The following is a 23,897-nucleotide window of genomic DNA, read 5'->3' as shown; positions in this document are numbered from 1 at the left end:
ACTATTAGCTCAGAATAATGCCGCACTTCTTTTCCCATTTTTTCTTTTATTCCCTTTTTAAATGAGTTCTTTTTTTTTTAAATTATATGATTAAATATATATATGTCCTTCTGCTTAGTCATATTATTTTTTCACCGTCTTTTTTTCTTTACCAAAAAAATTGCGCACAAGGTGGCTTTTTGTCAAAGTAATATGAACAATTTGAACACAACATGAACTGAACAAATCACTTTTTTTTTTTTTTCCCGCTTGACAAAATGGCTTGCTAGTGAAATACATTGCACGAAAATGGAACAGATTGGGGAGAATCACCGAATGGGTGCAAATGCAAAAAACGAAATTACGAGAATGAGCTGATTTCTAGGTGGTTCATTCTCATGTATCCTCTCCAAAGGCACATTCACGCATTACGCTGTGCAGACAAATCTGGAGGTCACCTTAGGGAAGCACAAATGTAGACGGCTGATGAGCAAACCGAATGTTCATTGTGCCAATAAGTACCATGGATAGACCTTTTGGCAGGGGCCAAGTTACCGTGTTGGACGGAGCCACATAACCTTGACAGCGTCATGGAAAGGAGGGGAAGGACAAATAATGGCAGGAGGAATGCCCCTCACAAATCTATGAGGCACGATTAGGATGTATCCCCCTTGGAGCGAATGCATGGAACGTATATTTCCGCGCAGTGTGATCCCCCCCTCCCACGCTGGGGGAGAAAACTCTCTGCCAAACTTCACCCATTAGTGTGCATAGGTGAATCAAAATGAGGGGAGGAATGTGTGTGATCTCCTAGAACGTTTGAATAGCCATCTGGATAATCCCTTCTTTTTTTTTTCCCTTTTTTTTTGGTTACGTTGACGGGCTATACATGGCATGATTATTTTTTTTCCTTTTTTTAATTTTTTTCTTGGCACTTTGCTAAATATGATAGAGTACACATCCCAGTTGATGGATGTTTAATTTTTTTTCATCAACAAATGCATGAAGCAAATTAGAGAGCGTAAATCCGAAATAATTACACACAGTTTGAGCTATATACACATTTGTGATGTTTCGGATTTTTTAAAATTTTCCCTCCACACCTAAATGATATTTTGCTCAATTGGCTGAATGAATAGGAAAGATCATCATTACAACTTTTTTTGTTCTTATGAAGCACTTATTATTTATTCATTTTATTTATTTATTTATTTTTTTTTTGTTACAGACGCGATTTTTACATTTATGAATATCCACGTGTGGAATTAATCCGAATAGCTTTTTGCACATTTTATCGAATGTTAAAAGTGAGCATGTTTAAGAGAAAAATTCATTTGATCAAGTAACATGATCAGTGTATCAGACTATTTGATGCGCTACGTATGTATCAATAATGTGTATAACATGTGTGTGTTTTTCCTTTGGGACTTTTCTTTCTTTTTTTTTTTTTTTTTATTCGTTAGACTTTTTCTGTGTTCATTTATAAAGGTTTTCCCCTTTGCGTGAACATACTTGCGTTTATTGCAAATATTTGACGGTAATTTTATTTTTACATTTTTTTTCAAATGACATTTTAACAACTATAAATTGTGCATATTTTGCAAATGCAAAAATATTAATCCCCTTTGGGAGATATTTTTTTGTCAATGTGCAAACTTATCCCATTTAGATCACTAAACTATTGTTAATTTATTTTCAATTTTCTTTTCTCTTTTTTTTTTTTTTACTTCTTTGATAAATTTAAAAGTTCCTCAACTTGTCGACATACATGTCAAAAATGAGGCAATTTTTCGGCGCCACCTTTTTTGTATTCTTCGTAAATTTATACATTCACCAAAATAATGTTATGAGCAAAGAAATTGTTAATTTTAAAAATACCAACTTGAGGAACGGTTGGACAGGTAAAAACATCACCCTGCAGGGTGATGGAAGCGGACAGATAGAAACAGAAGGACAGGATACCGAGACAACACAAGAAAAAAAGTACACAAGAAAAGAGGAGGAAGATGAAAAAGCTAAAAAAGCAAAAGAAGAAGCCCTGAAGGATCAAAAAGAAACAGAAGATAAAGTGAAAGAAGTACTAGATGCAGCAAAAAAAGTAGAAGAAGCAGACACAGAAATAAAAGATGCAATGCAAAAATTAAAACAAATAGCAGAAGAAGCAAAGAAAACTGTAACAACAAAGGCAAAGGAAGTAGAAGAAAAAGCAGATAGAGCAACAGGGGCGTCTACACTTGCTATAACAAGTATGCTCGCAAAGGCTGCTGAAGAGGCAAAAGGTGTTGTAAAGAAAGAAACAGAAAAGGCTAAAAAGGTAGCAGAAGCAGCACAGCATGTTGTAAATGCATATGAAGCGAAGAAGGAGGCAGAAAAAGCACAAGAAGAAGCACAAAAGGCTCATAAAGAAACAGATACTGCAAATGTATCAGTCACAAAATTAGTGGAAGAATCTGAAGACAAAATAACACAAGAAGAAATGAAAAGATTGATAACAGTGAAAAAAAATGTGGAACAAGCATTAAACAAGATAAAGCAAGAATTGGAAAAGATAAAACAAGAACTGGAAAATGCAAAACAAAAGTCAACTAAAGCTGCAACCGAAGCAGATAAAGCAAAGACAAAGGATGCAATAATAGACCAAGCATATGTAAATAATATAGAAAAATATGCTAAGGAAGCAATAGAAGCAGCGAAAAAAGCCACGAAATCAAAGGCAGAAGTAGAGAAGAAAGCAGGAATAGCAAAAATGCAAGCTGGAATAGCAGAAATACAAGTAGGAATAGCAAAAATTCAAATCGCACTGGAAGAAGCAAAAATAGCAGCAAAGGAAGCTACATCAGCAAAAGAAGTAACGATTGAATTAGCAAAAATGGCAACATCAGCCAATTTGCCTAAAGACACGGCAACAGAGAAAGCAACTGAAGCAAATAATAAGGTACAAGAAATAGAAGCTTTACTAAAAGAAATAAATAAGGTAGAAAACGTGGAGGAAGCAAAACAAAAAGTGCAAAAAGCCACCGAGCTAAAAGACGTAGCGAAGAAAGCAAAAGCAGAAGCAAAAATAGCGGTATCAGTTGCGCAAGTGCATGTAGCGAAACAGGAAGCAACCAGGTTAGTACAGGTAGCTGATGATGAAAAAAAGAAAGCAAAAGAGGCTGTAGAAACAGCAGAGAATGTAAAAAAGGCAGCAGAAAAGGTATCTGAACAAGTAGAAAATGTACCTGAAATAAAAGAGGCTGTAAAATCTGCAACAGAAGAAGTAGAAACTGCGAAAACGGAAGAGAAGAATGCTGAAATGGAAGCAATCGAAGCATCAGAAAAAGCATACACATTAGAATATCTGTTATTAATGGTAACAGAAGCAGCCAATAAAGTAAAAGGAGCACAAGGAGATAAAATAACAAGTACATTGCAAGAAGCACAAGAAAAAGCATTACAAGCGGATCATAAGACACAGGAAACATTTAATATAACGAAGAAAGCAATAGAAGCTTCTAAGAAAGCACAAAAAGCAGCAGAAGTAGCAAAGGCACAAGCAGCAAAAGCAGAAGCATATAAAGCAGTAGAAGATGTAAAAAATGAGGTACAAAAAATTAAAAGACTAGCAACAAAATTGAAGGAATCTGAAGCATCAATAGTAGAGAAAGAAGCAGCTGAAGCGGCAGGAAAGTTAGCAGAATCTGAAGTAGAGAAAGTAACAATTGAAGCAAAAAAAGCAAATGATGCAGCAGGTAAAGCAAAAGAAGCAAATACACTAGAAAAAGCCAAAGAAGAAGCAATCAAAGCAATAGACGCTTCTAAAAAAGCACAAAAACAAGCAAAAATATCCATACAGAAAATAGAATTCGAATATCTGAAGCTGATAAAGCAAGACGCATTAGAACCATTGGACACATCTGCAGAGGAAGGTAATAACGTAGTCGACAACAATGAAGAAGTGGTACAGGAAGTCGAAGATCCGGGAAGTAAGGAAGACGATCCTGAAGAAGAAGACGACGACAAGGACGATGACAACGTTGAAGAAGTGGAAAACGAACTGGAAGAAGTGCTGGAAATAGAAGAGGAGGAGGAGGAGGAAGAAGAGGAAGAAGAAGCCGACCAATCAGAGGCGCAGGAAGGAGAGTCAGAGAGTGTAAACCAGGAAGGAAAAGAAACGGCAGGTAACCCACCCCCTAGTGACACTGCGTCTAAAGTACAAACTCCAAGTGTGCAACCCCAGGAACCGGATAACAAACCATTAAGTGATAGCAAAGCCCAAGCGCTCCTCGCAGACAAGAATAAGGATCTTATGGACTTAAAAAAAGAAGCTGACCAAATAACCAAAAATATAATGAACACACTTGACGGGGATACGGGAGTCCTAGACACGCTCAAGGATTTCGCAAAAGATTTGAATCAGTTCATTCTGGACTTGTAAAGAATTGCTAGTGGAATATTTCACGTTTGTAAGCAATACCATCAGGTATGTGCCCCTCTACTTCTTTAAAAACTGACTCGAAGATAGCTACATTTATTCTTAGAAAAACGATGGAGTAGCCTCTTCCGAGGGGAAAAGCAATTAAAAGGGGAGACTCCGAAAAGAGCCACTGACGCGACTGCTCTTGGAGGACGCAACGGGGGAAGTTTCCTCCAAACTTGGTACCCCTGGGAAGGGTGTAACAAAATGAGAAAAACTGCAAAAGTGCAGAAAAGACATCCTTTAATGTGTCGAAAGAACAAAATTCACTTACAGGAGTAACGTACCATGTGGCATGTGCTGTTGCGCATATGCTCCTATGTGTACGTAAAAATGGTTGTCTTACCGCGTTTCAGCGGATTATTATAATGGTAGCTTTTTTCGTTTTGTCTGCAAAAAGGAATTCTTCGCCTTGCCTTCATTCTTGTGGTTCTGCTGAAGAGCTACGCGACGCAATGTCATCCCTCTGGCATTTTTTAAAAATTAATTTTAATTTTTTTTTTTTCGTAGTTTTCTATTTTTTCTTTGCAAAACAATTTAACCAAAACAGAATAGTTACCAAATGAGCAGCAATTCGCTCTACAAGTGGGCAAAAAAAAAAATTCAGGCGAAAAATTCCCCGTAAATTGTTTTGTGCAACGGCTAGGGGAAAATCTGACCCGTGTGTCTGTGGTTCCCCCGAATTTTTGTACATCATTTAGGTAAAAATATCTTTATGTAAAACAAGTGACTTAATATTTTATTGAACAAATTAAATAGCGCAAAAAGAAAAAAAAGAAAAAGTAAATAAGTAAAATGAAGCAAAAAAAAAGGCAGAGTGAAGCAGAATAAAATACAGTGCCACAAAATAACGCATGGGCCTCAGGACAACTTTCCTTCCCCATCGAGCGCAAAAATGGGCGACAGATGAATATAGATTTCCACCTATAAGAGTTACCAATTGGGTCATTTTCCGAATAACGTTTGCAACCCTCGTGCTCGATAAAATGTGTAGTCCGGCAGTTTGCCCGTCTGTTGTCCGCTTCGCCACGCACAGTTTGGGTTTCCGTCCCACGCGGATAGATTGATTCCCCGGCACAGTCGATTTCCCCCAATTCGGAAAGAACGCATTTGACGGGGTGTGCGACAAGAATGTAACGTTTTTGAAATGTTTATTGAACGCAATTTTAGCGGCTTCTGCTAAATTGGAATAAGGACAAAGAGCACTAAAATTTATCGTAAATTTTACTGTTATGCATATAGAATATAGATGTGATTTATTCTGAAATGTCAAGATTTGTGTAAACGGGGGACGCAACTTTTCGAAAAAACAATTGTGGAAGTATACAATGTATAACTAGTTTTAAAGGATTAATTTGATGCAGTGATGTATGACAGTATATATAAGCATAGTTCTTCTTGTGTATAAAAACATTTTCAGGGCTCATAATATAGTTTGTAATTTTACTTCAAGTGAGACAGCCTTACAGTTATTAACCTATTAACATTCTATTCTGTGAATGAGTAATGAATAATGTATTTTAACTAAATTCCCCCACAATACGCGATCATGTAATGTAGGAATCGATTTATACGTAGATAATGTTCGTTTTACATATAGAATAAAATGGCACAAATGGCACATGAAGTTAAAAAATTGTTCGTTCATTATGCATAAAAACGTGATAAAATTTGTAACAGCACATGGGCATACATCAAATATGTTCTCGATTTCTACTTTTCCATACCATATTACTATTGAAACCTAAACGAAAGGACAGAAAAATGCTTTAATCAGAATATAAGTAATCCACAAAATATACACAATTTGGAAGAGACATCTTTTAGGGAGATTTGCAAAAATGTGTTCCATCCAAAAGTGATTGCAATGGACGTTCCACCATTTTTGTAGACCTAAAATAAATTAAAAGATTCATTTACTTCATTATTCGAAATAACTTAATAAGTGTACTGTAATTATTAATGAAATTTTTATTATAATTAATGAAACATATTTTAGATCACTGGTTGTATCATACTCTGTGCAGAGAACAATGTCACGTTTTTTTTTGAAAAGAGGTCTCATGAAATATTATTCATGTAATTTTCCGTTTATAAATATAGGCGTCTGTTATTAATAAAAGTAATTCCATTCACATGTATTAGGGATCTATACTTTTTCCCTTTTATTTTGTTAATGAAAAGGATAAAAAGTGAAAAAACACGAACAGGATTTAGTAAGGGATGTCCTTTAACTCTTTTACAATGCTGTGCCTCATCCGACTGTGCATAATATTCGAAATCTTTACAGAAAGTGTAGAATAAATTTATTCCTTTGTAACATGTTTCGTGTAAACTTCATAATCACAAACTCATTTTTTAGAATAATTCTAAAAGAACAGTTATGGGGTAGAACGCGCCTTACATAATGTACTGTATTAAGTTGCATTTACCTTTTTGAATTGCTCATAAAGGGGTGATCAAACTTCCTATTAACAGTCATATTATAATTTCTTCGCATCAATACAAAACATTTAAAAAGAACAAGTTACACACAAAAATATATAACACTAATAAAAAACATTATTATAGTTGCATAGAGCAAGGAATTGTTTAATTAATGCAAATAATATAATTCTGCTGTTGGTATATATGATAATAGTAGGACAAGTAAAATTACAAAAAAAATGAATAAAAAATTCAGAATATACCATTCTCCATAAAAATATTTAATTACAGCATCGTTCTCAGTACTTCTTAATTTCAAGTATGAACTGGATCTGCTTCAGAACTCATAACGCTTTTATTTTTCAATAAAGGGGCACCTATTATAAATGGGCTCTTCGTATAAAATAAAGTAGTGTAATGCCTTTTAGATAATTATTAATGTATTCATATTTTAAACAAATAAAAAATCCAAAAAAAGCTGTTGTTTACAATTGTTACAAAGAAGAAAAAAAAACATGACGCATTAATAAATATATATACAATAAGTTTGAAATAATATTATAATAAAGAAGTATTATTATTTTCTAACTTATATATATATATTTATTAATATTGTGCCGAGAACAAAAAAAAATTCGAAAGTGTAAAAAAAAAAAATTATGTTTCCGATATTAATAAAACATTAAACTAAAAATTACTACAAATGAAAGGTTATGTTCTAATTAATGTGCACAGAAGTGTTATTTTTTAGGCTAACTTAATTTTAACAAATATGGCAGGAATGCTGTTCATTAATACAGATTAAAAATAAATTTGAAGGTGTCGAATTCGATTCATTCGTGTGAACACGAACAAGTTCTTTTTAATACTTTTCCTTGTCCTTCCGTTTCTTCATAAGAACCTTTAACATATTATAAGAAACGTGTTCATAAGAATGTATAAGTTTAAAATAAAAAGAAATGTACTTGTTACACCTAACAGCTAACGTCTAATCATTCTTGGTAATTCTGTTATATATTTTCGGATATTCTGCATATTAAAGAAGACACGTACATGATAATTTACTTATACTATTTCTCAATAGCATTGTTTACAAGGTTGCGTCATGTTCAAATCAATTCTGCCTTGGCTATATCGAAGGATGCTGCAACTTTCTTCCTATGTATTAATTAAAATAAATATTTTACCATTTTTCCAAGGGGAGTATTCACACCATTCAGTATTCATTTACACAACTTCCCCTTATCATAGACAGATCAGTCCTGTTGGTTCTATCGTGGTAAAACCTTCCAATAAAGTCATTATTTTCGCAGGTTTACATTGAAGCATTTAGTCGATGCGGTATCTTCCTTTTCATTATACTAAAGATCACAGTTACAGCTTCAAATTCCATTTAGGCATATCTTCATTTTTGTATTAATTGGAAAAACATAATGATTCATTGAACATATATAACACTGAAATGAATATTATGAACTCATCCTTAGTCATCTTGTTCCGCAGAAGGTTTACCTTTTTCTCTGTTACAAATTTCGACCAGGGTTCATTGCTTGTTAATCCTTGTAGCTGAGCATCACGTGTGTATTATTTTGCACCTATTCTTCTTGATACTAAGCGGGATTTCTTTTTCCTCTACAGGAGTTCGATACCTTTTTAAAGAAATAACCTATTTCAATTTATTTCATCTTTTGTGCTCGCTTTTAATTATTTTTCTGTCCTTTAGACACAATGCCTTTTTGCATCTTGCGAGAATGAGACAAAATGTTGAAGATCAGCCTCATGTTTCGTAAGTGAATAATTGCATTGGCTCCTTTCATGTTTTTCTGACATTTATGCACCTTTTGGCTCCTTTTCCAAAATATTCTTAGTAGGGTATTTGATTTCCTGCGCTCATTTTTTTGGAAGTTAAACATAAAATGGTTGTTGAAGATGTAATTAGAGTGCAAAAAGAAATATAGGTATTTATATAGTTTTGCTCATGCCACATTGGCTTCTCTTTAAAATTAGTTAGAACGATTTTAATTCATTTACATATGATGCGTATCTTACTTTAAATGCATGATTTAAAAAAACGTGAAGAGGATATAGGTGTGAGATACCATATGCATAAAAAAAATAGCAGTCGCTTCTTTTTTTTTTTTTATTATTAAACATTTGCGTTTGTATTTTTCTATCAAATTAGTGAAGAATAATTTTTTTCAGATATGTTACAATTTATTTTTCTTGTTTTATTTAACAAAGAAATCTAAATCTTTTGACAGACTTCATAACATTTGAATATTTGTATAATTAATAGTGCAACCCATGAGAGGGGCTTATTCATTATTTCTTATTCTTATATATAATATCCCATGTACATATATCCCCTCAAATTTTACCACATAATGCATAGTAAAATATTAGAAAAAATGACAAAACGGCTATATGTCGAACTGTAATTTTTTTTTTATTATTTGAAAAGAAAATTATTAGATACATTTGGCTAGCTGTCGAATAGCCAATATTTGAGGCAATATTTGGAATGAAATATTTTGGTTGCATTCTTTGCAAATTTTCGTTACATGATAGTTATTATTGTATATAAAAATTCGAAAATATATATTATCTTTTTATGATAGATATTTAATGTCATGTTACTTGGAAAGTTTAAAAAAAATTTCGTTTTTCCTATAATGAATATAATCCTAAAACATGAGCTGTCTATGCTCATTGCCCTTAAGCGCGCAATAAATCAAAATTATATTACGAACAACTTGGTACTTGAATAAATTGGTAAATTCCATTATTCCTGCTTACTATCATTTGCAATTTTATTCTTAATTTCATGTAAGGAATATAGTAGTAAATTAATTACACAATTGTGAAGAATTATAATTCAAAATATTGCTTGTTTATTTTTTGTGTAACGAAGACCCTGTTACTACATTAGATATTTTTTATCGAAGTTGAAATGGTAAAAATATTAAATAAATGGAGGAAGTTATATTTTCTGCAAAAGACCAAGTTCCGCTGATACAGATGTTTGCATAAATAATTTTTCCTTACCATTTAATAACCATTTATGTCTTTGCTCTGAATAAAAAATAGTACTTTATTAACCAAGAAAAGGCCCATTAACTGCGAATCATTTAAATTTTGTACTACTATCTATTTCATTTTTATCTTATATATTTATCCTTTTTGTTACGTTCATCCTGATTAAATTATGCAACGCATAATAATCATCGAAAAGAAAATTCAATTTAGAGAAAACTACGTTTATCAGAATATTACTACTTTTAGCATATACAACATAGTGTTTAAAATGACTGTCACCCTTTTTTCTGTTCACTTTCACGTAATTATTATCATTATTATATGTGACTTATTCCAAAAAAGAAAAAGAAAAAAATGTTTTGTGTTCTAGGCATTTTTACAACGAATCCACTGTACAATTAATATTAAATTGTTCGTTCTTTTTGCGTACTATACAAGGTCTTTAATTGGTTATAGTATCATTTTTGCACATCACATATAAAGAGATCAAACAAGGGTATCGTGAATTACTATGTAATAGTCCATTCTTTTGAATTCTACTATTATATCAACATATAAAGGAAGAATATATTATATAAATTTATAATACAAAAAATTTACTGCAAATGTGATAGAATAATTTTTTTTCCCCTCTATATTATAATTTAAATGTTCTGTTGAAATTTCTCAACACATTTGAAATATTTTTTTCCATTTTCACATGAACAGAGGCAATACATAATTATTTTCTTTTTAAAACAATATTTTAATAAAACCAAGCAGTGATGTGGAATTGAAGGATTTTATTTTTTAGTTGAATATTTACAGGTAGCAGTATTCTTGTATATGCGCATTTCTATTTCGTTTTAGAATGCATAAGCACGAGGAAACAGAAGTGTAAATAACACAATTAATTATTCCTTAAAAAAAAGGTTCATACTTACGTAACACACCTAATTATAAATAATGATTGCACAACCAATGGTAGGTGAGCATAAGACTACAAAACGTTTTGGTGTTTTTCTTAAATCACGCAAACAATTGGGTGAGCAAAAGTTAAAAAAAATCTTTGAACATCTCCTAATAATATATCTTCTTCGTTTATACATTAAAATTGCGTAGAAATATATGTATATTTTACACATATGTGTAATGTTGAATAAATATTCGAATTCATTCATTTTTATAGGTAACTAACCCGTTACACATTTCAGTAGTGATGTATATATTGTGTAAATTTCTGAAAATATGTAGAACGATAAATTAATATTAGCTTCTGTCCTCATTACAACATTCTTAATCGCACAAAATAAATAAAGCTAATATAAGGAGTTCGCAACAAACATGTTACGTAAAATAATCGCTTCCTCAATATCTGGGTGTGCATATACAGTGTATTTACTGTAAGTTTTCTTTTTCTTTGAACACTTCTAGTATGAATAATAAAAGAGCATAAATATAAAACACAAAAAAATAATAAATTGATGCCCTTAATAAGAAGGTCTATTGTGATCAAAGACCTTAAGAAATATTAACAAAGCATTTTTTAGGGGTAAATAAAAATTAAGGTGCTCATGAAAAAACAAATTATTAATAAATCAGATTTATTGGGGAGTATAAAATACGTTTATAATTTTAAATATGTATAAATTAAGAAAAAAACATTCACCACACGTGTACACATATAACTATATGCCATTTATTAATCATTAGTTTTGCTAAAATGCATTTATTTGTAGAAAGCATAAGTACCATAACAGGAAATAAATGTTACCATATAATAACAGAACCTTCACATTACCCAGACATAGATCTGAAAAAGATATTTAATTGTACAGCCTGCAAAAAGATAAAGCAACAATGTTTCTACTTTTGATTAACTAGACTTTTGTTCGTTATAAACATTAGCGTTTATGAAGAAGTCTTTTCATTTATGTTTTTATTCTTATAAGTTGTACAAGGTTATAACTAAGGAAGTCCGATATAGCTTTTTTTTATTAACGTTCTTACCAAATATAAATCCACGTAGCTCGATATATATATGTACGGGCGTGCTTAAATATTTTATACGTGATCAAAATAGAAATATATCAATTTCGCAAAAATAGGGGAAAAATTCAGGAGGGTGTACCACTTACAATTACATAATTATATGGTAATAAAGTAAAGGTAGTTCTATATATATAACGGATAAGGAATTAACGATTAACTATAGGAGGTACAATGTTCGCATAGAATTAACCTTCCTTTTTTTAAGCACTATTTATAGGATTCTTTTGGTTTTATTACCAATTTCTATTTTCATTTTATTATACTAGCCCGCACCGTCCGCAGCTTTTCTTAAATATTTAGTAAAGAAAATACTGGTGTGTATGTAGAAACCGCTGAGAAATTCATCATAGAAGGAGTACCTCAGTTGGTAATGAATTCTCTTCTAATTCTATATTAATATGTATAGGGCCCTTTTTTTTCACATTTTCTTTAATCTCTTATTCCAGATTCCTAAATTTTTCCTTCATTCCAATTTCTTAATAATTAATGAATTTCGCAATTAATTTGTGCAACAGATTTAAAAGAAATTTTTAAATGGAAAAAAATTCTTTCAAAATTTTATCATTTTCACATATTAGGAGAACTTTTACGAAATATATAACAACTCAATTTTCATCATTTAAATGAACTGAAGAATAAACTATATATGAATAGAAGCGCCATTATTTTTCCTTACTGCAATAGGAACGTAAAAAAAATTCTAATTTTTTTTTTTATGTTCTACAGAAATAAGATTAATTTCATTTGTTCCTTTTTTTTTTCCAAATGGTAAGATGGCCGAAATGAAGCATATTGTTATGGTGAAAACATAATAGTTAAAGGCATAAAATATACAATCCTGAGTCAAAGAGAAAATATATTATAAAATTTGACCTATGTGAGCTTACTATATTTTTCTTGTACCCTATAATGACAGTTATTTTTATTTATAATTGTGCTACCATTGGGTGAAGAAAAGAAAAAATTACTATTTAAAAGGAAGAGCTTTATAGGAAGATCGAAAAAAAAGGCCTTTATCTGCTTTATTTATAATAATATATAGCTTAGAATGTCTGAGCAAATATACATGCGAATATTTAATTCAATTATAGTAATATTAAAAAAACATAATATGGCGTTCTATTATTAGCATGAAGGGAGGTCCTTGCTCAGTTTTATTAATAGGTTTTTCTCAATAATTGAATTAACACTATATTGTTTATAAAATAGGCGCAAAATAAAAATTTATGCGGACCTGTTTTATTAAAATATCCTTGACTTATCTTATGGCTTGTTTGAATAAATGAGCAACTTCATTTTTTAGAATTTTTTTTTTATCTTTTATTTAATAAAACGGATTCCATTAATAGCAGAATTATTAATTATTACTTTAGAGCACAGTGCGTTTTGGCCATAAAAAATAGGGTATTATAGGAAATACTTTTATTCTTTTTGCATAAATTAAACGAGTTTCATTATATGTAAGTATATATGCCTTATATTTATTTATTTATTAATAATACAGCAAAATGAAGGAAAAATTGTTTGGTTATTTCTAGTCATAAAATTAATGTATAGGTTCAAGTGCACTTACCTAAATGGAAGCGGAAGCCCATTTATATGCATTGAATTAATAGTAGGAAGAATAAAATAAGGAGGAAGCTATAAAAAATTGAAGTTTTTAGCACAAAGAAGCATTTATATTTTTAAGAATAGTTACTTTTATAAGAGTTCAATATTTTTATTAATAAATGTTTTTTTGAATAGATCTTTTGATTGATTTAGAATATATATATATGTATTACATATTTGTGAAAGATTTAGATATAGAAACTTTTATACATGAGTTGCGAAAGGAAAGAAAAGATATTTTTAATTGAACATATATTTATAAATACATATATAAAATCATGTTATGTTTTATTAAGGTCATATAATATATAGAACTCTTATTTATTTTACTGTTTAGTTAAGTAAAATATAGTTTTCTCTTTTATACATATAATATTTTAAAAAAATGGTACTCTGTAGTGCTCACGCATCAGTTTTATCAAGGAAATCCTCAGTTAGGAGGAACGGGAAAAGTAACCGTGATTCCACAAGTGTGTTGTTGGAATGTACAGAAGAGAACTCTAGCAGAAGCAACTTTAGAAAATTTATGTTTTCAAGGTTTGCGAAAGTGTTTCTCGTTGGTTGCTTATATATGTTTTTGGAAGTAAGATTACATGCTCAGAATATGTAGTTCCGTGAAATACTACCCCTTTACTATGTCTTTGCCATATGTACGAGTAATATGTACACATATATATAAACACATCTTGTTCTTTATAATCATACCTTTATACAAATAACTTATCTATATTTTCATACAGAATGGAATAATATATGAAGACAATATAGTATCAGAAAGACATTGGGGTAATGTTAAAGCAAGGAAGCTGGCAGAATCCAATCTTAGAAGGGAAAAGGAGGACAATAATGACTATATGGGCAAAGATTTTGATCCGGAGGATATGCCAAATTTAGGACAAGGAAATTATGGTACTGGGAATACAAATGATCCTAGGGATTTGTATCAGAAAGAGGGAGATCCAACAAATATGTGGGGTGCAGGAGGGAACAGATCCGTAGGTTTCAGTGAAGATGACTGGGATTCATATTATAAGAGCAGTTATGGAAATTTCCCTGCATCTGCTCCTAATGCACCGAACGCCGATAGTACAGATGCTTTAAAGAACAGAACGTTAAGGTATGGTGATAGTAGTATGCAGAATAGTATGGGGGAAGGTGTACCGCCTTCCTTGGATAATAATCCGGATGAAAGTGTTTATAACACTAGACCATATATGGGAGATCAGGGAGCTGATGGTGCTGGTAATGGTAGATTACCTGGAAGTCCTAACATGCATGAGGGTGCTTTTGGATCTGAAGGAGCTGCAGGAAGTAGTCAGGGTGAACAGATGACAGATGATAAATATGCTGTTTTTGATAGTTTATATGAGGAGTACTTAGCAAGTACAAAAGGAGCATCTGGATTAGCAGGTGTAGGTGTGGACGGAGGTGCTGGTTCAATGGCAGGTGTAGGAACAGCGGGTGATGCTGGATTGGGTACTGGATTGGGAATTGAATCAGACGATGAATTAGGCAGTGCATTAGGAGGTAGGTTTGACAGTAGATCAGATGATGGATTAGGCAGTGGATTAGGAGGTAGGTTTGACAGTAGATCAGATGATGGATTAGGTAGTGGATTAGGAGGTAGGTTTGACAGTAGATCAGATGATGGATTAGGCAATGGATTAGGAAGTAGGTTTGACAGTAGATCAGATGATGGATTAGGCAATGGATTAGGAGGTAGGTTTGACAGTAGATCAGACAATGGATTAGATGGAAGATTAGGAGGTAGGTTTGACAGTAGGTCAGACAATGGATTAGATGGAAGATTAGGTGGATTTTCAGGAGGATTAGGAGGTGGAATGGGGGGAGGAATGCCCGGAGGTATGCCAGGAGGCATGCGGGGGGGATTAGGTGGCGGATCAGGAGGAATGCCTAGCGGATTGGACAGTGGATTAAGTGGAAGATTAGGCGGAAGATTGGGTGCTGATATGGGCAACAAAAGTGAAAACATCTTCAAAAAGCCCTCTGATCCATATGGACAGTTTGAATCTGGAGCTCCATCGCACTCTATGTGGTCTGGATTTCTGAATCAGGATGATTCTTTCGGCGGACCTAAGATGAGTACGTCAGTTAGTACGAATGATATGTATCCAGGGGATATATGGGCTGAGTATAAACAAAAACTTGGAGATTACTCAGGTACAAAGGAAGAATTAGAAAAAAATAGAATGGGAGAGCATTCTTCTCATGGATCAAGTAACAGTCATCACCGCAGAAGATCGTCATCTGAAAGAACATCAAGTGGTTCTAGATCTAAATCATCATCAGATAGCAGAGTAGCTAAATATAGCGGAAGAAAAGGAACTTCTGGCGAAGAATATGACAGACGTCGTAAGGAATCCAAAATTCTGGAACAAGCCTCCTCAAAACACATCAGAGGAATGATTGACAAATTAGGTAGTACAGTGAATTTAAGAGACATGTTCTACATTTTTAACTGTTTGATTAATCACGAAAGAAGAAAGTACATTGATATGGAAGAGGGTACCATGCTGTTCTGGGATAAAACAGCAAAATCTTATGGTCTCCCAGATTACTATAAAAATAGACAATGGATGAAAGCTTTTGACGGTATGACGAAAGAGTTGTTTTATACCGAGAAGAAATTGTTCGATAGACTGTACCAGTTACTTCAACATGGATCATGCTCACGAAGTGGATTTATTCAATTTTTGAAAGAAGTTAAGTATACATGCCATAGAATGAGGAAAGAAATGGAAAATCAGTGGAAGCAATATTTGAGCAGCAAAGTCAGAGGGTTCTGGTAATAATGCAAATTTCAGCTATTATAAGTGAATTATAAATATATATCTATCCTAATTTATGAGGCAGGCGGTATATATAAGTATGTATTATTTAATGGAATCTGCTTTATAATATTTTAACATTTTATGCAGTGTTAAAATCTATGTATAATTTATGTGTGTATAATATTGTAATAATATTAGTCTGCATAATATTAGGACCATATTACGGTGCTGCTTAAAATTCAAAGGATGGAGTAATTATTTAGCTTACATGCGTAACTGTTATTATCAATTGTTTATGTTTAAAGGAGGAGAAAATAATATATGATTCTTTCCTTTGCATTATAAATTTAATATATTGTGGAAAATACTGAAGAAGAATAATTTTGTCGTCTGTGCCATTTTTTATTTTGAATTATCTATAAAAGTATAGGTACAAATATATATTGAACTTATACAATGTACATATTCTTTTTAATTATATGCTTACATTTTCCTATGAACTTTACATAGGAAATCATTTATTTGTTTTAGTATTCATGAGTATAATATATATACATACATATATCCATATATACATAGAAAATAATTTTTTTTTTTTTTTTTGCACATGACGGGATTGATAAGCACATAACTCATTCATTAATGACAGAATAATATATTAGAAATGTATGAGAATTTTTTAAAATTACAGTTAATTTAACCACACAAATCGGGACGAATTTTAAAAATCCGCTGTGCTTATAAATGCATTGTAGAATTAATATTCGTTCCTGCAAAATGGAGGCGTAACATATGGACGCTTCTGTTGTTATTTGGAAATATAGAATATATTCCTCATGCTCTTCTTTTTTGTGCATTATAATAACTGCTTTAATTATGTTGTGCGTGATGGAAAGAAATAATGAAGGAGATCGTAAGGGTCCATATATTAATGCAATAAATTAATAGCATAGAAGGGCACGTTAAGTGTGTTATATTGATAAATAACTACGAACAGAAAGAATTCAATAAGTTCTAAATAAGTTCACTGAGTGCGCCACTTGCGCATCTTACGAATTGTGTCGTTGCTAAGTCATTAACGCTTACGTCACAAGTATGTGTGTACAGTGTACAGCACCATAAATAAATATTTACGCCATTCCCTGTAATTGACCTAATAAATTGCGGACTAATCTGTATACTGGAATTATATATATTGTGGAAGCATTTAATGGGAAGATTCAAATATAGGAAAAATTTCAAAAGTAGATACACTTTTAATGATTAAGCATGAATCTGCAGAATAAGCTTTTTTATATAGTGCACGAAGTAAATGAATGATCCCTTTGTTTTGTTATTTTTAGGAGATATATGCATAATAGCTGTTATTATGAGTTTCGCATATTATTTTGTATTATTACTCATAGTTCTATGTAATGTATACATATATATAACTAATATATATAGAATAAATATCTAAGGACATAAAAATTAAATTATAGCTATTATGCAGAACTATAATTTAGGGTATGAACATATATGGTTAGCCTTAGTGAAATATTATGCGAGATCGAAATTGTGCAGTATTTTATTTGTGAGTAAAAATGTATCGTAGGAAGAAACATTTTATTTCGATTGTACAAATGTGGGGCAGTCCGTGCCATGGAACAGTCGATACTCTATATCTCGTTAATTGTTATTTTCTAGTGGTACCTGAACAACATTATTATTGAATTAAACTTTTAATTCGCACAATAGGCGGAAATTATGGTACAAATCGCCGGGAACTGATTGTCACATCATACTGTTAAACTCCGCATGAATAACATAAAATGAGAATGTCTTAACAATTTGATCATAACATATACTTCAGTATACGTTGTCTCAAAACAAGAATAACCGAAGAGAGTGTACACAAAAATTGGGTGTCATGGTTTATTGCTTCCACATTATGGCTATTATTTTAGCGTATACATGATTTCATAAATAGTATCATCGTTTTTTATACAATCCCCACTCCGTTAGCTAAGCCATTCATCATTTTGCTTTTATCTATCCGTTTCAATATATTTTTCTTTTTTTTCCTTCCATTATAATATTTTAATGATATGTATAAACACATCCATAATATTTTTAATGTAAAAAATATGTGCTTCTTACGAACGTAAAGCCTGTCTTATATGCTATTCTAAAATATTCCTTAAGATTATAAGTAGGACTATAGTTGACATAACAATACAAAAAAGGAGAAATTAACACTGCTATGTTGCGATAAAAAAGAAAATACTTCACATAAAATGAAGGTTGAATTCTTTCGGTGGTGTATAAGACATCACATATATAAGAGACAAATTGTTCTTCATCATCAACCTGGAAACCTAAAACCTTTTATAGCTTCTCAATCATGAGCTATTAAATATAAGGCCATATTGCTGTTCTTACAACTTGGAATTTCTATTCACCATACCACAGACCCTAATACCCACACCACACCCTATTCTCCAATTTTTCACCTCAGTTTTTACACACTTCGCACCTCAATATCCACAACCTCATCCCATACTCTAACTCCACATACCTTATTCCCCAATTTTTCACCCTATTCCCTATATATATTGTACCCTAATTTACATAGACTGAACCCACTTTCATACACTTCGAACCCATTTTCATACACCCCGAATACATATTCGTACAACACAAATCTATATTCCTAGAACAACAATCCATATTCTTACACCATAAACCCATAACCCTAAACCCTGAACACTAAACCCTGAACCCAAAAGCCTAAAACCTAAAAAACCTGAACCCAAAAGCCTAAAATCTGAAAACCTGAACCCTAAAACTTGAAAACATGAACCCCAAATCCTGAAAACCTAAACCCCAAAACCTCAAAATTTGAACCCTAGAACCTGAAAATCTGAAACCTAAATCCTGAACTCTAATCCTTGAACCCTAAATCCTGAACCCTTAATCCTAAACCCTGAACCCTACAACGTGAATCCTGAACCCTGAACCCTAAATCCTGGTGTAACGAATATTCCATGTATGAATAAGTTGCAGTATACTTATGAAGGAAGGTGGAATTGGGAAAAAGGGTAGGGGGATCTATTATTCTGCAGAGATTATGAATTTGAGGAAGGAGAAGGGGAGGGTTGTGTAACGGAGAGAGTATTATTCTTATGAAGGTACACATATATTTCCTTAAACTTACGGTGTATGGAATATCTTACATTATACTTTTTTTTGCATTTATTTTTTAGTTCCACGCATTATCTTTGGAATACGAATGAATGTGTGCAAATTAAATATAAGGTTAAAGGGAAGGAGAAAGAGTGTGCTCCTTTTTTTTATTTGAATTATAGAGTATCTGTTCACAATTTTCAATGAGATCCGATAATAATAATGAAACATGAATTAATATTATTTCCTGGAATTTTCGTTAAAGGAAGGTATACCTATATGCATAGTAAGAATAATATATGAATAATAATGGGAATGAATGTTCAGACCGAACATATGCGCAGTGAAAAAACATAATACACATATACATGGTGCAGAGGAAATTTGACTCCTCTTTATTATTCCTATATTTTCGGTTTGTACGTTCCCGTTCTTACATTAATTATATGTATGGTGGTTTGATAAATATATATAATCTGTTATCATTACGTTAAGGGTTGAGTAGTATATGAATTTTGACTAAAAAAAAATTTTTAATTCAACATGCATATTCCTTTTGTAGTTTTTTATTGTACAGATAATATTTTCAAGTGTCCATTGTATGTACATGTGGCAGAAAGCACATATTTGAAAAAAAAAAATTTTAATCCACATATATAAAAGAATGTACACATAAAAAATGGGACAATGGCAGCACAAGTAAGAATAATCGTTTTTTTGTGTTCGTTTGTATTTTATTCAAAATGGACATACATTACTACAAATACAATACATTATTCTTTATATAGTATTCTTCATGTTTAATGTAAGTAAAGTGTAAAAGGAGCATGTAGAAATATGCATCTGTATATTTCACCTTATTTTAATAACATTCACAGAGTTCATGTTTAAAGGAATTACCTTCCATGACCGATTACTATGATAAATTCGAGGGGGCCAATAATTCCTGCAGCAGTAGTTGTAAAACGGGAGGAAAGAATAATAAGTTGAGTACGTATGTTGATGATGGGGACATTGCTGATAAAATTGGTACAGCCTGGTGTGACAAAACTATATTGGACGACGACGCCAAAATTGGGAGTCCAATATGTTATTGGTTCTATTATTGGCTTGGTGATAAAATACCGAGGACTACAGTAGGGAGTAATTCATTTTCAAGCACTATGAACATAATTTACGGAGAATTAGGTTATCCCTGTTCTAGTCAGAACTGTCGCTTCATGTACAGTAAAATTGAAGAAGAAACTTTCAATCAAATGAAAAAAGTATATGGGTACCAGCAGGATTATGGAGTTATAGAAGAGTACACAGGGGATCGCGAAAATCCTGAGCCACCTTGTACTGACGAATATCACAGTTACTTGGAGAAAGTTGTTTCAGCTTATGAATATATGAGCACAAAATGTCCAAAGGAAGATAATAATGCCTGGTGTACGGATTTTAGGAACATGGCTGCTACACACAGTTATGAAGAATTATTTAAATTAAAGTGCAAGTTAAAGTACACATCAGATTGTACAACCAACAACATCACCACCCCAGCTGCTATATCTGGTACATTGGCAGCGATGAGCCTACCAACAGTTGCTTATGCTTTATATAAAGTAAGTACTTACATAATTATTACCACTATATATTTGAAAATGTCTATATATATATGTACATATATATATGTGAGTATACATAATTCATATTTCTACCCTAACACCCTCTCTTTCCACTCCTTTTGTTTAGTTTGATTTATTACCTCCATGGATAAGGAATAAACTAAGGAATCAATTTGGAAGCAACAGCAGTAGAAGAAACAGAAGATCAACCGCCAGGAATGAATTTGACACTCTAACTTCAACGAACAATGCCTCCACATTCGATTCTACGGATGTTTCTACGACAGTGTATTCAACAGCAGAATCAACAATAACAGATTCTACGGAAGATCATTCTACCATATATGGTGGGCGACCACCATCCAGAGGAAGGGAAGGAAGAACAAATAATAGAAGACCAGGAAACAGGAAGAATATAAGTTATGGACGTATGTGAACATTGTAATGTAATGTGTCCTTCCCGAAGAGGCATAAATAACCCCGGGATTTCATACCATCCAGAAGCAGGTTGATATTTCTTTCTTCCCTTCTTTTTTTTTTTTTTCCTTCCTTTTCTTTCTTTGTTTGTTCTCTTCTAATATTATGAATTAATTCAATTCAGCTCAATTGAATTTTTTTTTTCTTCTTTCTTTTTTTTTTTTTACCTTTTCTGTTTTTTTAATTGTTTAATGTGCCACAGTTTGTCCTTAAAATATTGATCCTTTTCCGTATACATACATGTATGTGTGATGACATGGTAAAAAATTTGTGTAATTGGTACACACAGTTCCTTTCTTTTTTGTTTTTTCGACGAATTTCCTTTTTCTTTTTTGCAATTTTTTCTGTGTGACACAATTTATATTAGGGCATTTTTTCTTTTTTTTTTGCAATTTTTTCTGTGTGACAAATTTATATTAGGGCAATTTTTTGGACAACTTTTTGGAGAATTTTTTTTTTGCAATTTTTTTCTGTGACAAATTTGTATTAGGGCAATTTTCTTTTTTTGGAAATTTTTTGTGTGACAAAATTTATATTAGGGCATTTTCTTTTTTTTTTTTTGTGGTTGCTCCTTATTTGGTTGTTGTTGTGCTTCCCACCCACCCCCTTTTTATTGTGTGTGTGTACACTTTCCATATTGTACATTCCATTCTTTTTTTTTTTTTTGTAAGAACACTTTCTTTTTTTGCGCATCTTCGCGCATCGCTGCGCACAATTTGGAGGAGCACCTTTTCAAATGCTCATAATTGGACCGTAGAAAGAAGAAAAAAAAAAATTATTAAGACTAAAAAAAATAACATAGATAAAAATTTGTAAAAAAAAAAAAAATGCTAACAGGAAATTGTCCAAAAAAAAATTGCCCTAATATAAATTTGTCCCAATAAATTTGTCACAGAGAAAAAATTGCAAAAAAAAAGAAAATTATCCAAAGAAAAAAAAATAATGCCCTAATATAAATTTGTCACAAAAATTTTTTCAAAAAAATTGTCCAAAAAAAAAAGAAAAAATGCCCTAATATAAATTTGTCAAAAAAAAATTTTCAAAAAAAAAATTCTCCAAAAAGTTGTCCAAAAAATTGCCCTAATATAAATTTTGTCACACAGATAAAATTGTCAAAAAAAAAAAAAAAAAAGAAAGAGAGGAATAAATAAAAAGGAAAGAAAAAAAAAAAAAGAAGGAAAATGGAAGAGGTAATTTTTCTTCCATGCGGAATAAAAATACATAACCAAAAAAAAAAATGGCGTACCAGAGAGGAGTATGCATATATAGGGACACGTGCATATACATATTTTTAGAAAATGCCGAACGCAATTTAATAAGTGGGACGTTCTCACATTCTTCAATAAATATGTATTCAGTGCAGAATATTAATGAGGAGGTAAGCACAGAAAGAAAGTAAGAAACTGCATGAAGCATAAATATATGTATTGTATAAAAAAGTCCCCACAATAAATCTGAGCATAGGAGTAAATATTTCTCCATTCAAATAGCGTAATTTGAAATTTCTACATTAGGGAAGAAATTATAATTTTCGAAGGGAAAGGAAACAAATAAGAATGATAAAGAATAATATAGTAGTATACAAGAACTCACGCAATGTGTAGTAATATAAGAGTGAAGAGAAAGGGGAAGAAGAACAAATAAAAAATACGCCACAGAGGACTATGTTTTTCCTTAACTCACCATCTTCCTTAATCCATAATTAGCGGGCCACATGGGTAACGGATATATTTATATAATACACCCCAGGCATAAATTGTACTATATAGAAGGAAGGAAAATAAATACACCGTGCGAGTAGAATGACCACTAAATACAGAACCATGAATGAATATAAATAAAACAGAAGAGAGTAATTAAAGGTAAATTCCAGGAAGTGTACACATACGGTACACATATTAGGATAAAATATGCTATAAACCAGTATAATTCTAACAGAAGAGGAGGAAGGGAGAATGTCCGAGGTAAGAACATGCTGCAGCAGAATGAATAAACGCGTGGTACCTAATGAACATGTCATAGAATGTATAATATTTTGAAATGTATGTACATAATATATTGGAGTGCACATACATAGTACAATGGTGTACATATATATATTATTCACTATATTCGTAGGAAGCATGTCTTGGAGGACAGAGTTCGTATATCCTGTACTACAAAAAATTCGATTCATGGGCAAAGACTAATGGATGCGAGGACAAGTATAATAGCGGAGGAGAAGAGATACAAAACTATTTGGGGGCAAGCGGAAATTCTAATAATTTACAGAGTAAAATTATGAATACCTGGTGTAAAGGGAAAAGAGGTTGGAGG

General features: G+C 31.9%; 2 protein-coding genes across 2 annotated transcripts; both read left to right on the top strand.

Moving 5' to 3' along the window:
- Positions 1-1,756: 1,756 nt before the first annotated feature.
- PCOAH_00028430 (Merozoite surface protein 3) lies at positions 1,757-4,396 on the top strand (the record flags this gene model as incomplete). The annotated part of the gene is made up of 1 exon (XM_020059648.1): positions 1,757-4,396. One exon carries the CDS (start codon positions 1,757-1,759, stop codon positions 4,394-4,396), a length of 2,640 nt encoding a protein of 879 aa, XP_019915340.1.
- Positions 4,397-13,925: 9,529 nt separating this feature from the next.
- PCOAH_00028420 (Uncharacterized protein) lies at positions 13,926-16,350 on the top strand (the record flags this gene model as incomplete). The annotated part of the gene is made up of 2 exons (XM_020059647.1): positions 13,926-14,123; positions 14,281-16,350. 2 exons carry the CDS (start codon positions 13,926-13,928, stop codon positions 16,348-16,350), a joined length of 2,268 nt encoding a protein of 755 aa, XP_019915239.1.
- Between the last annotated feature and the right edge of the window lie 7,547 nt (positions 16,351-23,897).

This window comes from Plasmodium coatneyi, chromosome 10 (assembly GCF_001680005.1).
Source record: "Plasmodium coatneyi strain Hackeri chromosome 10, complete sequence".
NCBI classification, from domain to species: Eukaryota; Apicomplexa; class Aconoidasida; order Haemosporida; family Plasmodiidae; genus Plasmodium; species Plasmodium coatneyi.
This window is presented reverse-complemented; position numbering and strand designations above follow the sequence as displayed.